The sequence below is a fragment of the Xylocopa sonorina genome, chromosome 11, assembly GCF_050948175.1.
Source record: "Xylocopa sonorina isolate GNS202 chromosome 11, iyXylSono1_principal, whole genome shotgun sequence".
Taxonomy (NCBI): Eukaryota; Metazoa; Arthropoda; class Insecta; order Hymenoptera; family Apidae; genus Xylocopa; species Xylocopa sonorina.
In genome coordinates this window covers 11,886,232-11,902,986 of record NC_135203.1, presented here as the reverse complement: position 1 = coordinate 11,902,986, position 16,755 = coordinate 11,886,232, and the positions used below count along the sequence as shown (strand labels likewise).

General features: G+C 36.8%; 2 protein-coding genes across 6 annotated transcripts; both read left to right on the top strand.

Annotated features, from left to right (window-relative positions):
• Nucleotides 1-7,183: 7,183 nt before the first annotated feature.
• Nucleotides 7,184-8,948, top strand: LOC143429463 (RNA-binding protein squid). The gene is made up of 2 exons (XM_076905165.1): nucleotides 7,184-8,279; nucleotides 8,396-8,948. Exons 1-2 carry the CDS (start codon nucleotides 7,911-7,913, stop codon nucleotides 8,900-8,902), a joined length of 876 nt encoding a protein of 291 aa, XP_076761280.1. The 5' UTR covers nucleotides 7,184-7,910; the 3' UTR covers nucleotides 8,903-8,948.
• A 2,661-nt stretch (nucleotides 8,949-11,609) lies between these two features.
• LOC143428988 (E3 ubiquitin-protein ligase SIAH1) lies at nucleotides 11,610-14,915 on the top strand. Of its 5 annotated transcripts, none has more exons than XM_076904324.1 (7): nucleotides 11,610-12,186; nucleotides 12,654-12,726; nucleotides 13,153-13,499; nucleotides 13,588-13,827; nucleotides 13,909-14,101; nucleotides 14,199-14,511; nucleotides 14,750-14,915. In XM_076904324.1, exons 3-6 carry the CDS (start codon nucleotides 13,277-13,279, stop codon nucleotides 14,374-14,376), a joined length of 834 nt encoding a protein of 277 aa, XP_076760439.1. In that variant the 5' UTR covers nucleotides 11,610-12,186; nucleotides 12,654-12,726; nucleotides 13,153-13,276; the 3' UTR covers nucleotides 14,377-14,511; nucleotides 14,750-14,915. The 5 variants fall into 5 exon arrangements, with proteins under 5 accessions (XP_076760439.1, XP_076760438.1, XP_076760437.1 ...); XM_076904323.1 differs by having other exon boundaries at nucleotides 12,433-12,726; XM_076904325.1 differs by having other exon boundaries at nucleotides 11,676-11,723.
• Nucleotides 14,916-16,755: the final 1,840 nt, after the last annotated feature.

Genomic DNA, 16,755 nt, shown 5'->3' with positions numbered 1-16,755 from the left:
CGGGCTACTAACAAGGATTCACGCAACCTAAGCCATTTGGCTTCCATTAATTACAATTTTATAGATTAACAATCTAGAAATTGGTACCAAGGAATATCTAGGAAAAGCGTTGCTCTCTTTTATTAGACAACATAGAAGATACCTGTACACGAGGACTGGTGCTAGTATTTCGATCAAGAAATAACCGATTTAAGAAAGAACCGGCATTATACTAATCTGTCATACCGTTGACGCTTTATGTTTTCCAAAGTGTCACGTTTCCAATTTCGTTGACGTGTTTCGTATGAACGATTGCGGTCTCGAAGCGAACGTTTACGTAATTCATTGAAATGAATTTTAGCCAAAATATATAAATAGAAAACACCATACTTTGTTAAAAGCAACGTTTCGAAAGAATAAATCGAAATGAAGAGAGAGAGAGAGGGGGGGGGGGAAGAGAAAGAAGGTGATGAGGGAGGAACATCGTTTCCGGTGTAATGCATCCTACGTAATTCTATTGTCCGTCAACTCGATCCGAGTTTTCCGGGCTAATATCAATATTTCATCGTCACGAAGTTGTTTCTCGACTTTCAAAAGGAAAGTCGATAATTCGTGAAACATGTTTACCAATCCCAGCCCCTATCATTCTCCTATTTTGTACGGAAATACACCGAAACGCATGAAAATATCAAGTATTCACGACTTTACTATTCGCGTTGAATAGAAATTTCAAACATCTTTTCGAAATCACCCACCATCGTTTTTCAGATACGAATTAAAACATCGTTGAAAGCACTTAAGATTGTACATTTCAGATGCTTCTTCTGAAAACCTTACTTGAGATATTTTTACACTTTAGACACGTGTCCGGACAACCGTCAAGATCATCGAACTGTTCTTATCTATCGTTTAAAATAGCTTAAACTCGAATTGTTTAGTTACCAACTCGCCTCTCGCTCTGTCCATCGTACGCTGGAACTTGTGTTTTTCTAAAGAATCGACGACATGCACGTCGAACGAACGGTTAGAAGGAAAAAAGGGGTGTTTTAAAAATAGTTGATACGCTGGGTCACGAAGCCGAGAGCATTCGGGACGATATCCCAACCGCGAATCTGCAGAATTGACGTTTCTCCCCTGAAAGAGATACTTGTAACACATCGATGACTTTCTCTCTCACTCCTTCGTTCTCATGTCCCAAGTGGATGATGTCCTTGCAGTTCAAAGAAAAGTACACGCTCGATACTTATGTATGCACAAGGGGCTAGCATCACCTCCGGTTGAACCGTTATATTTTCCAAATAATTAGAAAATAGAAAATTAGAATCGGTAAGTTGCTTCCGGATTAAAGGGGATCGATATCGTTGAAGCGAAACGTTTCACGATAACCGGCCGTCTGGATAGAAAGGGAAACGATATTTCCTTGCTGCTAATGCAATCTGTCGACGGAAGCGTGATGAAACGGAAACCCGATGCAATTGCAATTCGAACGTCACCGCGTTAATCCCACATTGAGGAAGATAACGTTACCTCCGTCATTCCTTCTAGGCTGTTTACCGAGGCGTTTGCATTAAAAAGAATCGTAGCTCAAACTCATTTGCACCGAGAACAATCGTTCGCGAACGAAATAGAATCGCGGTAGATAGAAGGAAAATGATTTCGAGCAATGAAAGAGAGAACAAAACCAGAGACAGACATATGTGCGACGAGTTAATAAAGTTTCTTAGTGGTTGGCGAAGATGGCGCGACAACTTTCATTAAGAGAATGACAAAGCAAAGGGTGGCGGTGGTGTTTCGAGGAAAATCAAAGTGTTCCGGTCGCGTGACTATAGTTCCACCGATACCGAATATCATTAGCCTGAGTATCGAACGAACACACCCGAATACCAACTTTTGTTTTTCGCCCTCGAAATCGAACGTTCCTCCGTCGAACTTGTCGGACACCATCTATGCAGCTAAACTCCATTGTACGGCGGTGCCATTTATCAACTTCCATCTACCATCTACCCTCTATATCCTCTTCTAAATATTCGTTGCTGCTATCCTTTTGATAACGGGTTTGAAGAAATTCCAGTCGCAAAACAATAAGCCTCCCATCAAACTACAGTCCGGATTTCGCTGTGGCGACATATTTACAAATATTTGTTGTAAGCTTAAATACACCACGTATCTCCTGGAAATGAAAAGTTTGAACTAGTTACTTCCTAATTACACGATGATATACCAACTTCTGATATTCAGAGCTATTAGCCCCAGAGATAGACTAGCGTTCGTGTTTCTGTCAGAATGAAATAGTCACGCAAGTTCTAGGGCTCGCTACGGCGTGTCGCGATACACGCATCATCTACGGTAATGTCATTTGGTAACAACATTTCAAAAAGATTATATTATCGACGTTATTGCATAATGATCACGCCTCAGCGGTAACGAAACGAGCGAGGAGGTAATAACTCGATGAGATAAGCTTCATTCTTGTTCCATTCAAGTGATTTTCGAATTATATGGCGACAAACTCCCACACGCATACGAAGCGAGAACGGAATTAATTTCTTAACGGAATAACGGTTGTCTAGGTCAAATTTGCACTTTGAAAGCGAGGCAACGTTCCTGGCGGAATGCCTTAAACTGCCGGCTGGGAATCCGAGGTGAAGACTCATTATGCATCGATCAGAATTTCGTTAGGATAATTAAATCGCGATTTCGAACCGCGGTGACTCTTTCCCAAAAGACTAACGCCGACTACTATCCTCCTAATTATTTGAAACCCTCGATAACCTCGACGATGCCACGCAACCACCAACAAAATAACTATCTATGTACATATCGAAGCAAAATCCCTCTCACGGAAACGTTAAAATTCTAACAAACTTGGATCGAAATTATATACTAAACGATTTTTAAAAGTGGCCCGATTTAGCAACGCATATTTGTGAAACTATCGATTATGAAACTTTACCGGTTGCACAGCTACATTCTAAGCGCCAACGTAAGTCGTATATACACCCATGTGTACCTATGTACGCAAATTCAACAACAACTTGTACGTTCGTTACAGAATTTTCCAGAGAGACAGAAGGCTTCGTAGAAAGGTCATTTGGAAGAGAAAAGAAAAGGATCGTTAACGTTGATACTTGGGGTGGTGGTAATAAAGTAAGAACATGTTGCCCTTTTAGTGGCATTTAAGCATTGTCCTTTTTAACTTGAATTAACGACCGAGCTTTTACGACAGCTGGAGTAATACTGGCTTTTTAAAATTATCAGCAGACATTTTCCAGGGCTTTGACAAATTATTATTTTTAGACATTCTTGAAAATCGAAGGCCAATCGTAAAAGATTTGATATTCATTGATAACGTCTCGCGCCCAATCGAAAAATCTCGATCGAATGCGTATGCGTACTACATGGCAACAGAAAGCAAGCAACTTGTCTGCATAAGAAAGGCGGTAGTTTTGAAAGTTGACTTGATTGTTGAAAGAGCACATACTCGCAGAAAACCTGAACTGACCTATTCTAGTTGTTCAGAGTCAGTTGAACAACACCGATTTAATGTTACGAAAAAATTTCTAGAATGGCATTGACTAGGTATACGTGTGTAGGTAGGTGGTCGCTCGTTGTCAGAAGGAGGATCTCGCGGGCGAAGATCACACGGAGATCTGACGACTTACCACATATCTTGCAAGAGAGCGGTATCGGTGGAGCGATTGTGTCGCGTATCACGTGAGCCGGGCGTATCCGCTCGTCATATCCGCGTTGACGCACTCAATGCCAAAGCACTTGTAAATCCTTCCTCTCTCTCCTCTCTGTGCTTTCTTTGAGCTTCTCTTCTCCTCTCTTCTTCCCCCCTTCCTTCTCTTCTCTTCTCTTCTCTTCTCTTCCCTTCCCTTCTCTTCTCTTCTCTTCTCTTCTCTTCTCTTCTCTTCTTTTCTCTCCTCTCCTCTCCTCTTTTTGGTAATTATCGCCACTCGTCCGATTCCTTCCCTTGCTTTCCGCCTCACGTTACACAGAACGATACACCGAGATAACCAATGAGTACACTTTCGATCGTCCTGCAATTTTGGTCCACCGTTCAGTTGATTCTGTTTACCTCAATTTGCTCCGTTTCGAAAGCCCGCTTTCGCATCGATTTCCACCTCTTCCGTGTTTCGTTGGCTAGCACACTACCGCTGCCACTAGGATCGCTAGGATCATATCACCACACGGGTAGCAGTACCACCGTGAGACCACTACTAGGAGTCGCGCGACACGAACACGTATCTACCAGTGACTGAGCATCGCTACCACCGCTACGGATTCCCACCACTGCTTCTTCTCTCGCCTTGTGTTTAAACTTATAAATAGATATCTAGGTGCGTTCGATTATATTTATATGTACGTGAATATATGCGTACACATGTAATATATGCACGTGTATGTTTCTACACCCTCACAGTTCCACGAACGCAGGATCGTGCAAGCGTGTGCTCCTATACGAACTGTGCGTATTATTCATGATGCACCTAGTTACGCGCTCGCTCGTTCATCCCTCTTTCTCTCGCTTCTCCTTCGTCACCCTCCTCCTCAACAACCTTCTGTTTCTCCCCCTCTCCTCTTTCGTTCCAGGTGAGCTTTCTTACGATGCACACCGATCGGATGGATCCTCCGTTACTGGAAAACAACGCTCGTCCACTGAGCAACCCGAAGAAACCTCGCAAAGATCTCTAGACTGCCGATTTCTCGATTCGAGCCCCTTTTCTCCTCCTTTTTTTCTTTTCTTTCCTTCTTTTCCTTTTTTTCTTTTTTTTCGTACTTATTTTCCGCGGATATATACAAACGTGGACTAGAACTGGGCGCAAAAGAGGCGTCGTCTACACATCGACAGCAAATCAATCGAGTACCTTACCTTCTCACTGCGTGCCGCTCTTCTCTCATACTACGGTATCGTCCAGCCCGCACTCTCGCGAATTGTCCCGGCAATCTTTCGTAGTCGACTGGGTCACCCTTTATTCTGTTCCTTTTCCTTTCCTCAACCTCTCGTTCTCCAGTTGTCCCTAGGTTTGCTCGCACTCTCTACTTTTATTTCCCTTATTCACCTACTCCCCTTCAGCTCGCACTCGTGAAACCTACGATACCTGGTCTCGATGCGTAGCCGTACGCAAACGTTAGTCAAAACCTATCGCTCCAGTTCACCGTAATACGTAACCCCGGCCTATGTACGCGCACACTTCCTTTTCACTACGCTCGTCCCACGGCCAGGAGCATAGACCGATGTACGGTTCGACCGATGGAACGCCCGACGAAATATTGAACAGAATTTTATCGGGAAATACCCCCTTTTAACGGCAAAGGGAAATAATAACGAAGGTCTGTTTAAAAAATTGTCGAAATCCGTTTAAAGGAATACGATAACGAACGACAGCGACTGCGAGGACGGTGGCGATAGCGACAGCACACGACACGTTCGACTCGACGATATGCTGCCGGCTCGACATTAGCGACGCCTGGCGTCGCGACGCCCCACCCCCCTTTCCATGAGAAGAGCTACGTGTGCGACGGTGGAGGGACGCGTCACTTTTCAGCAACGAGGGTCGAACGCGATCCACCGAAAGATGAAGAGGTGGAATAAGAAAATCACAGAGTATTTCCCTATTTGCCGAAATGATAATCGTCGAGAAATTGCTCGCATGAATCCGTTCGTCACGAATGGTTCGTTGAAGGAGATTAGGCTAACCTAGTGCATGAATGGTCTCGTTCGAAACACATAAGTTCTGAAACACATAAGCCATCTGTTTTAAACACTATCGTTTGAGATAGAAAGAATCTATTGTATTATTGGTAATAAAATATAGTAATTGGATAGCGAATAGCACAGGAATTTCGAAGACACCTGTAATATCGATTACGGTGTCGCAACATTATCCGTGAAATGCCTCAAAATATTCTTTAATTTCCCTTTAATTAATAACAAATAGTACGTAGAAATGCGGAACATACCTGTATTTCTGCATATCGTACAAACGTATGCAGCATCAAATAAATCGTATACTTTGTATTGCGCGATACATGTGTCTATTTATACGATTGATTACAGACAAGATTGTTGCTATTGTAGATGTTGCTATTTTAACAATCGTACGACAAGGCGTTAATGGATTTTAAGCTGACCTCTTGAATGTAGGGATGAGGCTGTAACTAATTTAAAGTTGCAAGATGAGCATAGGTAGCTAATAGAACAGATTTTTAACGGAAAAATTTAAACCGTTACCCTTTGATACATTACATCTTGTTGGGAAATTTTTATTTCCACAGGAAAAGAAAAGTGTTATCTGCACGCGAAAAGCAAATGTTTCTTTAAATGGTACGTACCAATAATTAAAGCTGATAAGCACGCAGGCACAACGTCAATTGAAAGAAAACCGCAAAAATGAAGTTTCACGAAATCACTTTTCAATCTGGTAAATCCAGTGGCGCCATCAAGTGAGTTTATTACCATACCATCGCGTTTCGTACTAAAACTGCGATAAAGCAGTGCGAGAAAAGAAAGCTTTTCCAACGTGCATGAGGAAGTACTAATATACGTTTTAATTTCGTAATTGATTGAAATACTATACGCACCGTTTTGCGTTATAGTTTTCATATCACTCTTGATAGGTAGAAATAAGTGTGCTCTATAATTAACAACGCGTCAGTCTACCCATAGAATCTTTATTCTATTCTTAAACCGTACGACCGAAGAAAAGATAAGCCGGGGTTGCCGAGGGCCTGTGCTTTATTTATACAACCTTCTCTGTCTGACTATATTTATATATCTACTGAGAAAGCAACGATATGAAACAGTGCGCAAATAAGTGAGAACACCATGTATATGTTCTGAAATTTTATAGTAAATATTTCAAATAAATGAGAGTAACTTTTCAGCAGATACGATTAAAAGCTCTCGATACGTTAGACAATCGAAATCGAACTCGGTTCGAGCATTTAACAACCTACCAGTTTCCATTTGATATTTTACTGAAAATGTTCATGTGTACTGGTTGGTTATAGATGTAGAAATTTACTAATACGTTCTACTGACGCTTTTATACGTAAAAGTAAAGATTGAGTAAATAATCTAATATATCGAATTTGATCAAAATGTGTGCGTTACCATTCAGCAGTGATTACAGTTCTGCAGTTTCGTCGACAGACACATTAAACGATTCTGTTTGTGTAAATCAATTATACACGTTGCATTAATTCGCAGACGTTGAATAAGGTAGCAGGGTTCTTCGGAAAATGTGAAAGAAAATTTAACAATTTGACAAGCTAAATGATAACCTAACCTGAATCAATCTCTATTCGATAATCGAAGTAAAAAGCTGTCGATGCACGGGCGATATTACGATATGAATATTTGTAACATGAAGCAGAAACGTGTGATTCTAAATGAATAAAGAGCTCGATCTTACAGTTAGGAACAAAGGTACTGGTACATTGTTCAGGTTCAGCAATGTTCAAGGACTTTTAATAATCGTCTATTACGTAAACATGAAAGCGTCCTAAAAATAAATTGTTAATTTAAAAAGGATATAGGTATACTTGCGTAGCAATTTTGCAGGTTGTTGAAAAATTGATTAAAGTTAGTAATAAAACGATCACCGGAAATGAACTGGAATTTCCGGTGTTGTCTGTTAGATCGGTGGTTGTGATTGGAGAGATGAATTGCGTTTCACTAGAAAGGACGAATAGCGTCATGTTAATGCAGGCTTAGAGGGAATCGGAAACTGTTGCTGACTCTCTTTCTTTCGGTCGTAAGCCGGCACCGGTTCACCATAAGAACCGACTGTGACGCGTGCCAACTGTTCCGAAATTATTCTGGTGCGCAGTACACCGTTGCTTTTACTGATCTCATCGGTTCGGCTAGCCTACTTTGTATTTTCTGACGTGGTTTTAACGTGGTAAGCACTAAACGGTACGCGATGGCGGCGGTTGACTGTTACCAGAATCAAGCCCAGAACGAGGGTACCGGCCAACAGACACAAAATCAACAACAGCAGTCCCAACAGCAATCTCAACAGCAGCAGTCACAATCACAGCAACAGCAAGCTACCGCCGGAATTCCAGGCAAAGATGACGAACGTAAACTCTTCGTCGGTGGACTATCGCGTAATACGACCGATAAAGAATTACGGGATCATTTTGGTAAATTTGGAGAAATCGAGAGCATCACCGTTAAAATTGATCCTTATACCGGTATTTCGCGAGGTTTTGCATTTATGGTTTTTACCAATCCCAAGACGATCGACAAGCTATTGGCTTCTGGCGAGCATTACATCAATAAGAGAAAGGTTGGTTATAATTTCAAAATTGAAACGTAATGTTCGCATTTGACTGTTGCCCTTTGGAATTTCGTAGGATCCTTTTACTTCCTCTCTTAAAGGAGATATACTTTGTTTTGATATAGGTGGATCCAAAACGGGTGAGTAAAAAGCCCCAACATGGTAAAATCTTCGTAGGTGGCCTTACCCCGGAAATTACCGATGAGGACATTAAAACATATTTCGGACAATATGGTACTATCGTTGAACTGCAAGCACCGTTTGATAAGGTAAAAAATCAGAGAAAAGGATTTTGCTTCATAACATTCGACTCCAAAGAAGTTGTATATAAATTACTTAAAACACCTAAACAAACGATAAACGGGAAAGAAGTGGATGTTAAGAAAGTAAAAGTTAATTCAGACCCAAGGAATCAAGGATTTTGGGGCCCAGGCTATGGTTACGGTTATGGCGGGGGTTATGGTTACATTCCTGAATATTGCAATGGCTATCAAGGGGGATATGACGATATGTATGCAAACTATGATTACGCTGGTTACGATGGGTACGACAATATGGGATACGGGGCTCAAGGTAAGCCGAGAGGAAATGGTCAGGGACCACGTCAGTTTCAGAGACATCAGCCATATTAAAAATATGGGTTTATGAATCCTATATACTAAAGAAAAAAAAGAAAAACTTGGTGATAAAGCAAGAATATAGCAAGGAGTAGACCAACTTTGTCTGGATACAGTCTGGGACTGAGATAGGGAAGTTTGGGATAAAAGAGCTTATAGAGTCATTAAAAGATTCTTGTAAAAGCCTCAAACTCCCTAATCTTTGTATGTCAAGCCTGTAAAATACTAGATAGTTCTATGTACATTTACTAAAAAAAGAAAAAAGAGAAAAATAAGTGAATTTTCATTCATTTGTAATTGGTGTAATTTAACAAGGCAAAAGCATTGTGACTTTTTTTTTTTTATCTATGCTCATTTTGTCATTTACTGCATAAAAAGAGAAAAAAAAGAAGTACTAAAATAGATAATTGAATATTCTTATTGAAATTTAATACCTTACAATGTTTTTCTCTATCTTATATAAAAACCATATATAAGGTGAAAACTAAAATGATTGATTTACTCCTATTTTTCTTGTTATTCATGATTCATAATACTAACATGTATATCTTATAATTTAATACTCTAATTATTCTTTAGCATCTTAAGTTGCATTACTAAAGTATTGTTTATTATTATATGCTTGGTGTTAATCTTATATTATTAGAAACGCAACGCTGTGTCGTTTATAATAGGACTTCGTGTCGATAAACAGTTTCAGTTCAGAATGCACTTGTCAGTTAGAGATAATCGATAGTTATAGAACAAATTACCATTCATGGACCAATGGTTCGTACTCCTAATTAAACGTACTTCCTCATAAATTTGTAATCTATACGTATTATCTATTATCATCTATGACAGTTTATACATTAAAATAAGTCCTGTAACTTATCCGAATCATAAGATATTGTAAGAAACATACGTATCTCCGTATGTTATATGTATATACGTGTACACATGTGTAATGTTGTACACGTGTGCGAATTAGTATATAATAAAGTAGGATTTAAGCGAAAGATAAAAATATTTCAAAATGAATATAATTAAAATATTATCGTCCTGGGTAGATACGCGAAGAGTGCGCGAGTGGTAGAGGATGGTTACAAAATATTCTAATACAATATTTGAAGTCATATACGAGGAGCAATAAGTATGCTGCAATGTGCACAAAATTTCATGATCATATTATTTTTACGTTCAATATTTTCTTTTCTCCTTTTCTCTGTATTGCTTATGATACTTCGATCGGGATAAAAATTATCGTTTAAAAGCCTGACTAATGGGATCAGTAATTTTTATAAAATTGCTACACTCGTGTACTCCTGTGCCACATGAACACAAGTATAAATAGAGTAAAAGTGATTATGGCTTGTTATATGAGAAATGTTTTGCAAACGCTGAATCAACAGAATGTTTAAGGCATTGGAAGTAAAGAAAATTGTAAATTACTATAATTTAGACTACTATGACAATTTTTGCATTTGCATCAAACAGTTTGTTCCTGTCTGGTGTACAAAGACTGCTCTTCATATCGCAAGAAGACTGTTTACATGTAGAGTATCATTTGATATGATGCAGGTACTAGACAACTTGACAGCCAATACATCTTGTGATTTCCTGGACTAAAAAAGTTTAAAAACGACAAAATAATTGTAGCAAATGTAGATATGGCATTGTGGGACTACGTTTAGGTACATCGAAATTATATTACACAAAAGGCTGATAAGGCTTTAAACATTCAAGTTTTTCTCAGACGATACAAAAGTATTGACAGTTTGGCTTAAATAAATTTCATAATACACATACGCACGCGGGAAAGAAACCGTTTTCTTACAAAAGAATTTTAAGCCAAGCTAATTGTGCTTTTGAAATTAAATCTGTATACTGTGTATACCATATTTGCTGCGTATGGGAAAAAAAAAGTATATATATATATATATACATATATATAAATATATATTAAAAAAGAAAAAAGAGATCCGATTGTGAAATTAAAGGAAATAACAGAAATATTTTGTTACTATTAATTACTATTCGCCTGTTTCACCCATGACACAGTGTATATTTTAATTATAACAAAAAATAAAATATTCATTACTTAAAAAGTATTTTGTAATATTCTTCTTTCGATGAAAGCTTTAAACAAGTAGAGATATGTATGCTTTCTTGTAAAATATATTTACATATCTCTAAAATTAGGAATTCATATTTTAGGCGTACGTACATTGTGCGTTAAAATTCTACTTTCTATTGAAATTAGAACTATTTGTTATGTACTATTAGTATTGGAAGAATTGCATAATTAACACATGTAAGAACATAAAGTTTAAGTAAATATATACATATGCATGTAAAACGTATGAACAACAAACGTTAATAGTGATTCCCGAAACAATGAATCATTCGGAGCGATTCTCCGATTATTTGATTGTTTAGTGTTTCCACTTATCTTTAGAAGTAAACACACATGTAAATTACGAACAAAAAAGTTGAGAAATAAATACAATATGTTAAGTTTTTGCGTGTATGCGTGCGTTGCGTATGTATGTGTACGTATATACATATAAATAGTGTAATTGTGTATTTTGCGTGTGTAACCAATTGGTGTACAAGCAATCAATATATCGAGATAATTGATAAGATACGTATGTAACGTTTGGGTATACACGAAAGTAGGAAAGTAGTTTTTGTCGATTATTGGTAAAAATAATTTTCAGAGAAATGTAAACACAAACGAGTACGGTTCTGCGCAAGATGGTAGATTAGAAACGCGGCTTTAGTGCCCAATGGCAGTTGCATGGGTGTAAACGGACAGACGTGCAGTCGGACAGACAGCTGCAGTGTCATCATCTTGGTGTGCATCGTATTATACGAAACAAGCTTGAAGTGTCGGAAGTTTGAAAAGGAGCAAGTTACTACTATGCCTCAGCGAAAACTAACAAAAGTCACGTTGCGATTGATATTGCCTGTTTGGCTAAGAGAATTCGCGATGTAGCCTTTTTCATATTCAATTTCATCGCGTTCGCGTTTATTCCTCATCGATGTACCGAGAAGTATCGGGAGCATTTCGTGCAACATTTTCGAAGCCAAGTCGCATGAAATCTCCTGCTGTTGTTCTCGTAACAACATTTGCCTATTGTCGTGTCATCCTTCGCCGTTATTCTCGACGTTTTCATTCTCGTTTCTATCTTCATTGTCATCATTCTCAAGTGCCTTCTCTCTCCCTCTTTCATACTTTTGACTCAGTATTTTCCGATCTCAATCGCGCGAAAATCAGTGTATGCATCGAGTGACGTACTAATATCTTTGTCAATCCGGTAAGTTTAAACATGTACTTTTCTCAAAGCTAGACATTTTTATTCTTCTTCTTGTTCCGTAGGCCACAATTTTTCGTACGATCAAATGTCCAATTTCTCGTTTATCCTACATTGTTTATTTGTTGATCGTTGATCATCGTGGCTCGTGACTTGTAACTAGCTTCACTATGTTATTCGCCAGGATTTCTTCTTTGTTTGTAATTTTTCGGGATAAATAACCCGCGAATCGTTTGAAAAGTTGTCGAGGTCCACCAGGGAAATGTGTCAATTTCCCAGGTCAAGATTTATTAAAAACGGAGTGATAATTGACGCGCACGAGATAAATCGTCGTTCAATCTGTGCAACGTAATCTTTGTTACTTATGCTGTTCTATCGTTACCAAATTTTAAACATTCTCTCCTTATGAGAACTTTTAAAAACTAATGATACATAAGCTGCTTTGACTTTCAATCAAATGTTCGTTCCAGTGTCATGCCTATAGGTAGCGTACTTTTTTCTTATATTTAGTCGCTTGATTTAATTTCACGTAACATACAAAGGGTATGTATATAAAGCATCCGTTTCATTTTTGCATAACAATATTAAGGCAAATGGAGATATGTTGTACCAAAAAGAAAACAATTATACATATATACGTATAAAAGTGTATTTTGTGTTTGTGTGTATAGGTGTATTATAATATTGTAAGGTATAGTAATATGCACATATTTCAAGTATATTTCAGCTAATGAATTGTAATGTAGCAATGGTTACGTAGAAACTGATAGACTAATAACACAGATTGCATTAATTGAAATGTCTGTCGTGTCATTTCAATGTCCAATAGATATAAATATTTATAATTATAATTAAAGAACAATATATGTGTAGTACGCTGTAATAAATAGCAGAAACATAAAACTAGACAATGTATTTTACATAGTGGGTTTTAGTCGTACGTAATTATGAAATTCTAATAATTTACAGATATGAGGTGGATAATTCGTACCAGAATGCATCACATTTATTAAACATCTTCAAAAATAAATGGATTTTCTTGTCAACTAAAAGGAGTCGCGTTCTTGTTTGAAACACAGAATAAAAGAAAAAAATGTCCCAATTAAGTATTAGTAAGAGAGGGAGGAGTGTCGCAAGCTCTTCCGCATCTACCGTATCATCGTTGAGCAGTTCAACCGACCTAGCAAGTCTTTTTGAATGTCCGGTTTGCTTTGATTATGTTCTTCCACCAATTTTACAATGCCAGAGTGGACACCTTGTTTGTAGTAACTGCAGACCAAAGCTTAACTGCTGTCCTACCTGTAGAGGTCCATTAGGTACGGTGTTGATGATAAAATGGAATCGATGTAAAATAGAATAATTATTAACATCGGTCGGATGATGTTTCGTTTCAATTTAATACAGGTAATATCCGCAATTTGGCTATGGAGAAAGTAGCGGGTAACGTGATGTTTCCTTGCAAATATTCCACAAGTGGATGCACTGTCTCATTGGTGCATACCGAAAAAGCAGATCATGAAGACGCATGTGAATTCCGTCCATACAGTTGTCCTTGTCCAGGTGCTTCTTGTAAGTGGCAAGGATCTCTTGAGCAAGTAATGCCGCATCTTGTTATGAATCACAAGAGTATTACAACTCTTCAAGGTAAATTATTATTAAACGAGGTATGTACAATAATTGTTTCCCTTTGTTTTCTACTTAAAATGTGCTTGTTTTCTGTTATAGGAGAAGATATTGTTTTTTTAGCAACCGATATTAATCTTCCTGGTGCGGTGGACTGGGTAATGATGCAATCCTGTTTTGGTCACCACTTTATGCTGGTACTCGAAAAGCAAGAAAAGTACGATGGACATCAGCAATTTTTTGCAATTGTTCAATTGATCGGTTCAAGGAAACAAGCAGAAAATTTTGCTTATAGGTAAATGTTTACTATAATATATACGTATATGTAGAGAAAACAAAAGACAAGGTAGCAATTGCACATTTGAAACAAGTAATGATTTTATGTTCAACAGACTAGAACTGAATGGGCATAAAAGGCGCCTAACTTGGGAGGCTATGCCACGTTCCATTCACGAAGGTGTTTCATCTGCAATTTTAAATTCAGACTGCCTTGTATTTGACACCTCTATCGCGCAATTATTTGCCGATAATGGAAATCTAGGGATTAATGTTACAATTTCTATGGCATGAGGAAAGCTAGAAAAAGCAGTGTGAAAACCTTTTAAACGTATCGAGCAGTCCTTAGATCGTAATTCAATCTTTGTATCGAGGATTGCCCGTTATGTACATATATATATATATATAGCAGTTTTTTTACGTTACCACCAGGCGCGGCTCGTGCATAGGTGTTGCGGAGCTGCAATCTCCCCCCCGAGGCAGTCGAGTATGGACACTGTAGTCCCCCCTCCCCCGCCTGATTTTATCGCAAACATTTAATATATAATGAATCTCTTTTCCTTTAATTCTCCCTTTAGATTTAATACAAAAAGAAAGAAAAAAATTCGTTCAATTTTGTGAATAGCACCTCCACTCATTTTAGTCACGAGCCGCCACTGGTTACCACGGATAAATATTAGCAATACGGATGTTAGGAAATGTTTGGAATGTGTTGATGAAGCACAGTAATCAAACGATCAGTTACAGGACCTCTCTTTAGAAGCTTTAAAGTGTACTTGTATGTGATATTTAACACTACACGTGTGGAGAACAATAAACAACTTTTCAGTATACATATGCAGACTTTAAAGCTCTAACACTGGGTAAAGCATCGGTTCCAAAATGTACCTGACACCTATTGCACAGTGTTATCATGTTCTTTCGGTCAAGTTCTTACTGAACCAATTTTTACGAAAACATTTTTCATTATTTTGATGCTTTGTAATGTAAGCTATATTCTTTATAGAAATAACGTTATATTTTATAAAAGAAATATAGTTTTCATCAAAAGATTTATCTGTTTAGATACAACATGGCATTATAAACAAAAATTCAAAGCACACATATATACACACTTGAGTAATTTTCTACTGTATAGTAACCGAAAATTGAATGTGTCAAATATACATCGATCATTATTTATTTTCATTTAGGAATTTTATATACCTGCATATTTATTATGATCTTTTAACTCTGTTTATAATAATGCAATTAATAGGAAAACACATTAAAATCATTTTCCATACTTGATATCTTATAATTTCGTGTTCTCTATTTATCGAGTTACGATTAAATCTGCATCATATTTTAGAAACTTCATTTAAAAACTACAATTCTATACCAAATAGGAAGGCATATCATAGAAAAAAATGCTATTATTTAATTACCGTTCATTTTAGGAGGGAAATGAATTATAAATACGAGTATCAGCAAAATATATACGGGAACACGAAAGTAGTCGGTATACGATAAACAGGTGCAAAGTAATAGAATAAAATTGTGCTATTTTATCTTTTCTTATTAACAGGAAAAAATACAGGAATTTATCTAAGGAAGAAGTAATAATTTCAAGAATATATAGAACCACTAAATTGTTGCATAATGACGTTGTATATAATCTTTAAATTATCGTCCATATAAAGTATTCAAGTGTTGTCTATACATATTGACGACGAAGAATATAATTTGGTATAATTTACATTTGAAATACACTGAGTTATTGCAAAATTGTTAAAAGAAGATAATAATAATAATAATAACAATAATAATAATAACAATAATAATAATAATAATAATAATAATAATAATAATAATAATAAACAGCGCAAGAAGCTACGTGCCATTAAACAAAAGTTTTATTTGATGTAATGATTATGCAGATAAATGAGTTCTACTGATATCTGTACGTTCGAGTAAAGTTAAAATTATATGAGCTTGATATTAATCAAATTTCCTATTTTAAGGTCAATATAAAAATGAAAAGGAATCATCTTCTTACGTCGCCACGAATTTCATATAAATTATTTGAACATTCCAGGAATAGATGAAAAGTTAGTGTAAATAGAATAAACTTTATATGTGATACAATTATTAATTGGTAGTGTAAATTATCATGTCAACATGCATATATATATGAAGTTCAAAGGAATATGGGAACCAATTGCATGTTATGCATATGTATAAGTATATATAAATATATAAGCGTACATGGTATATAAATATATTAAAGTGTATTTATATATATGTATATATATGCGTATAAAAAGCTTACAATATTATTATACTTACGTTTGTATAACTGTGTGTGTGTGTACTAAACAAAATATTTAATTTCGATAGGTTTAAAATTTAAGCAGTTTTGGCGGTTACAATGAAAAATGGATTCAAATTTAACTTTCACGTTAATTGTTACACTAGCAAACGGTATAAAAATACCTCTTATCCAATATACCTGTTTAATGGTATAGCAAATTTTGCACATTTAGATAATATAAGTAATAATATCTGTCGGAAAGCTACCGTATTAAAAACTTTGATCATAGAAATAGAACAAAGCTAATTGGGTAAAATATTATTGGAGAACAAAGTACACTAATAACTGAACACGATCTTACCGAATTATCATCAGTAATG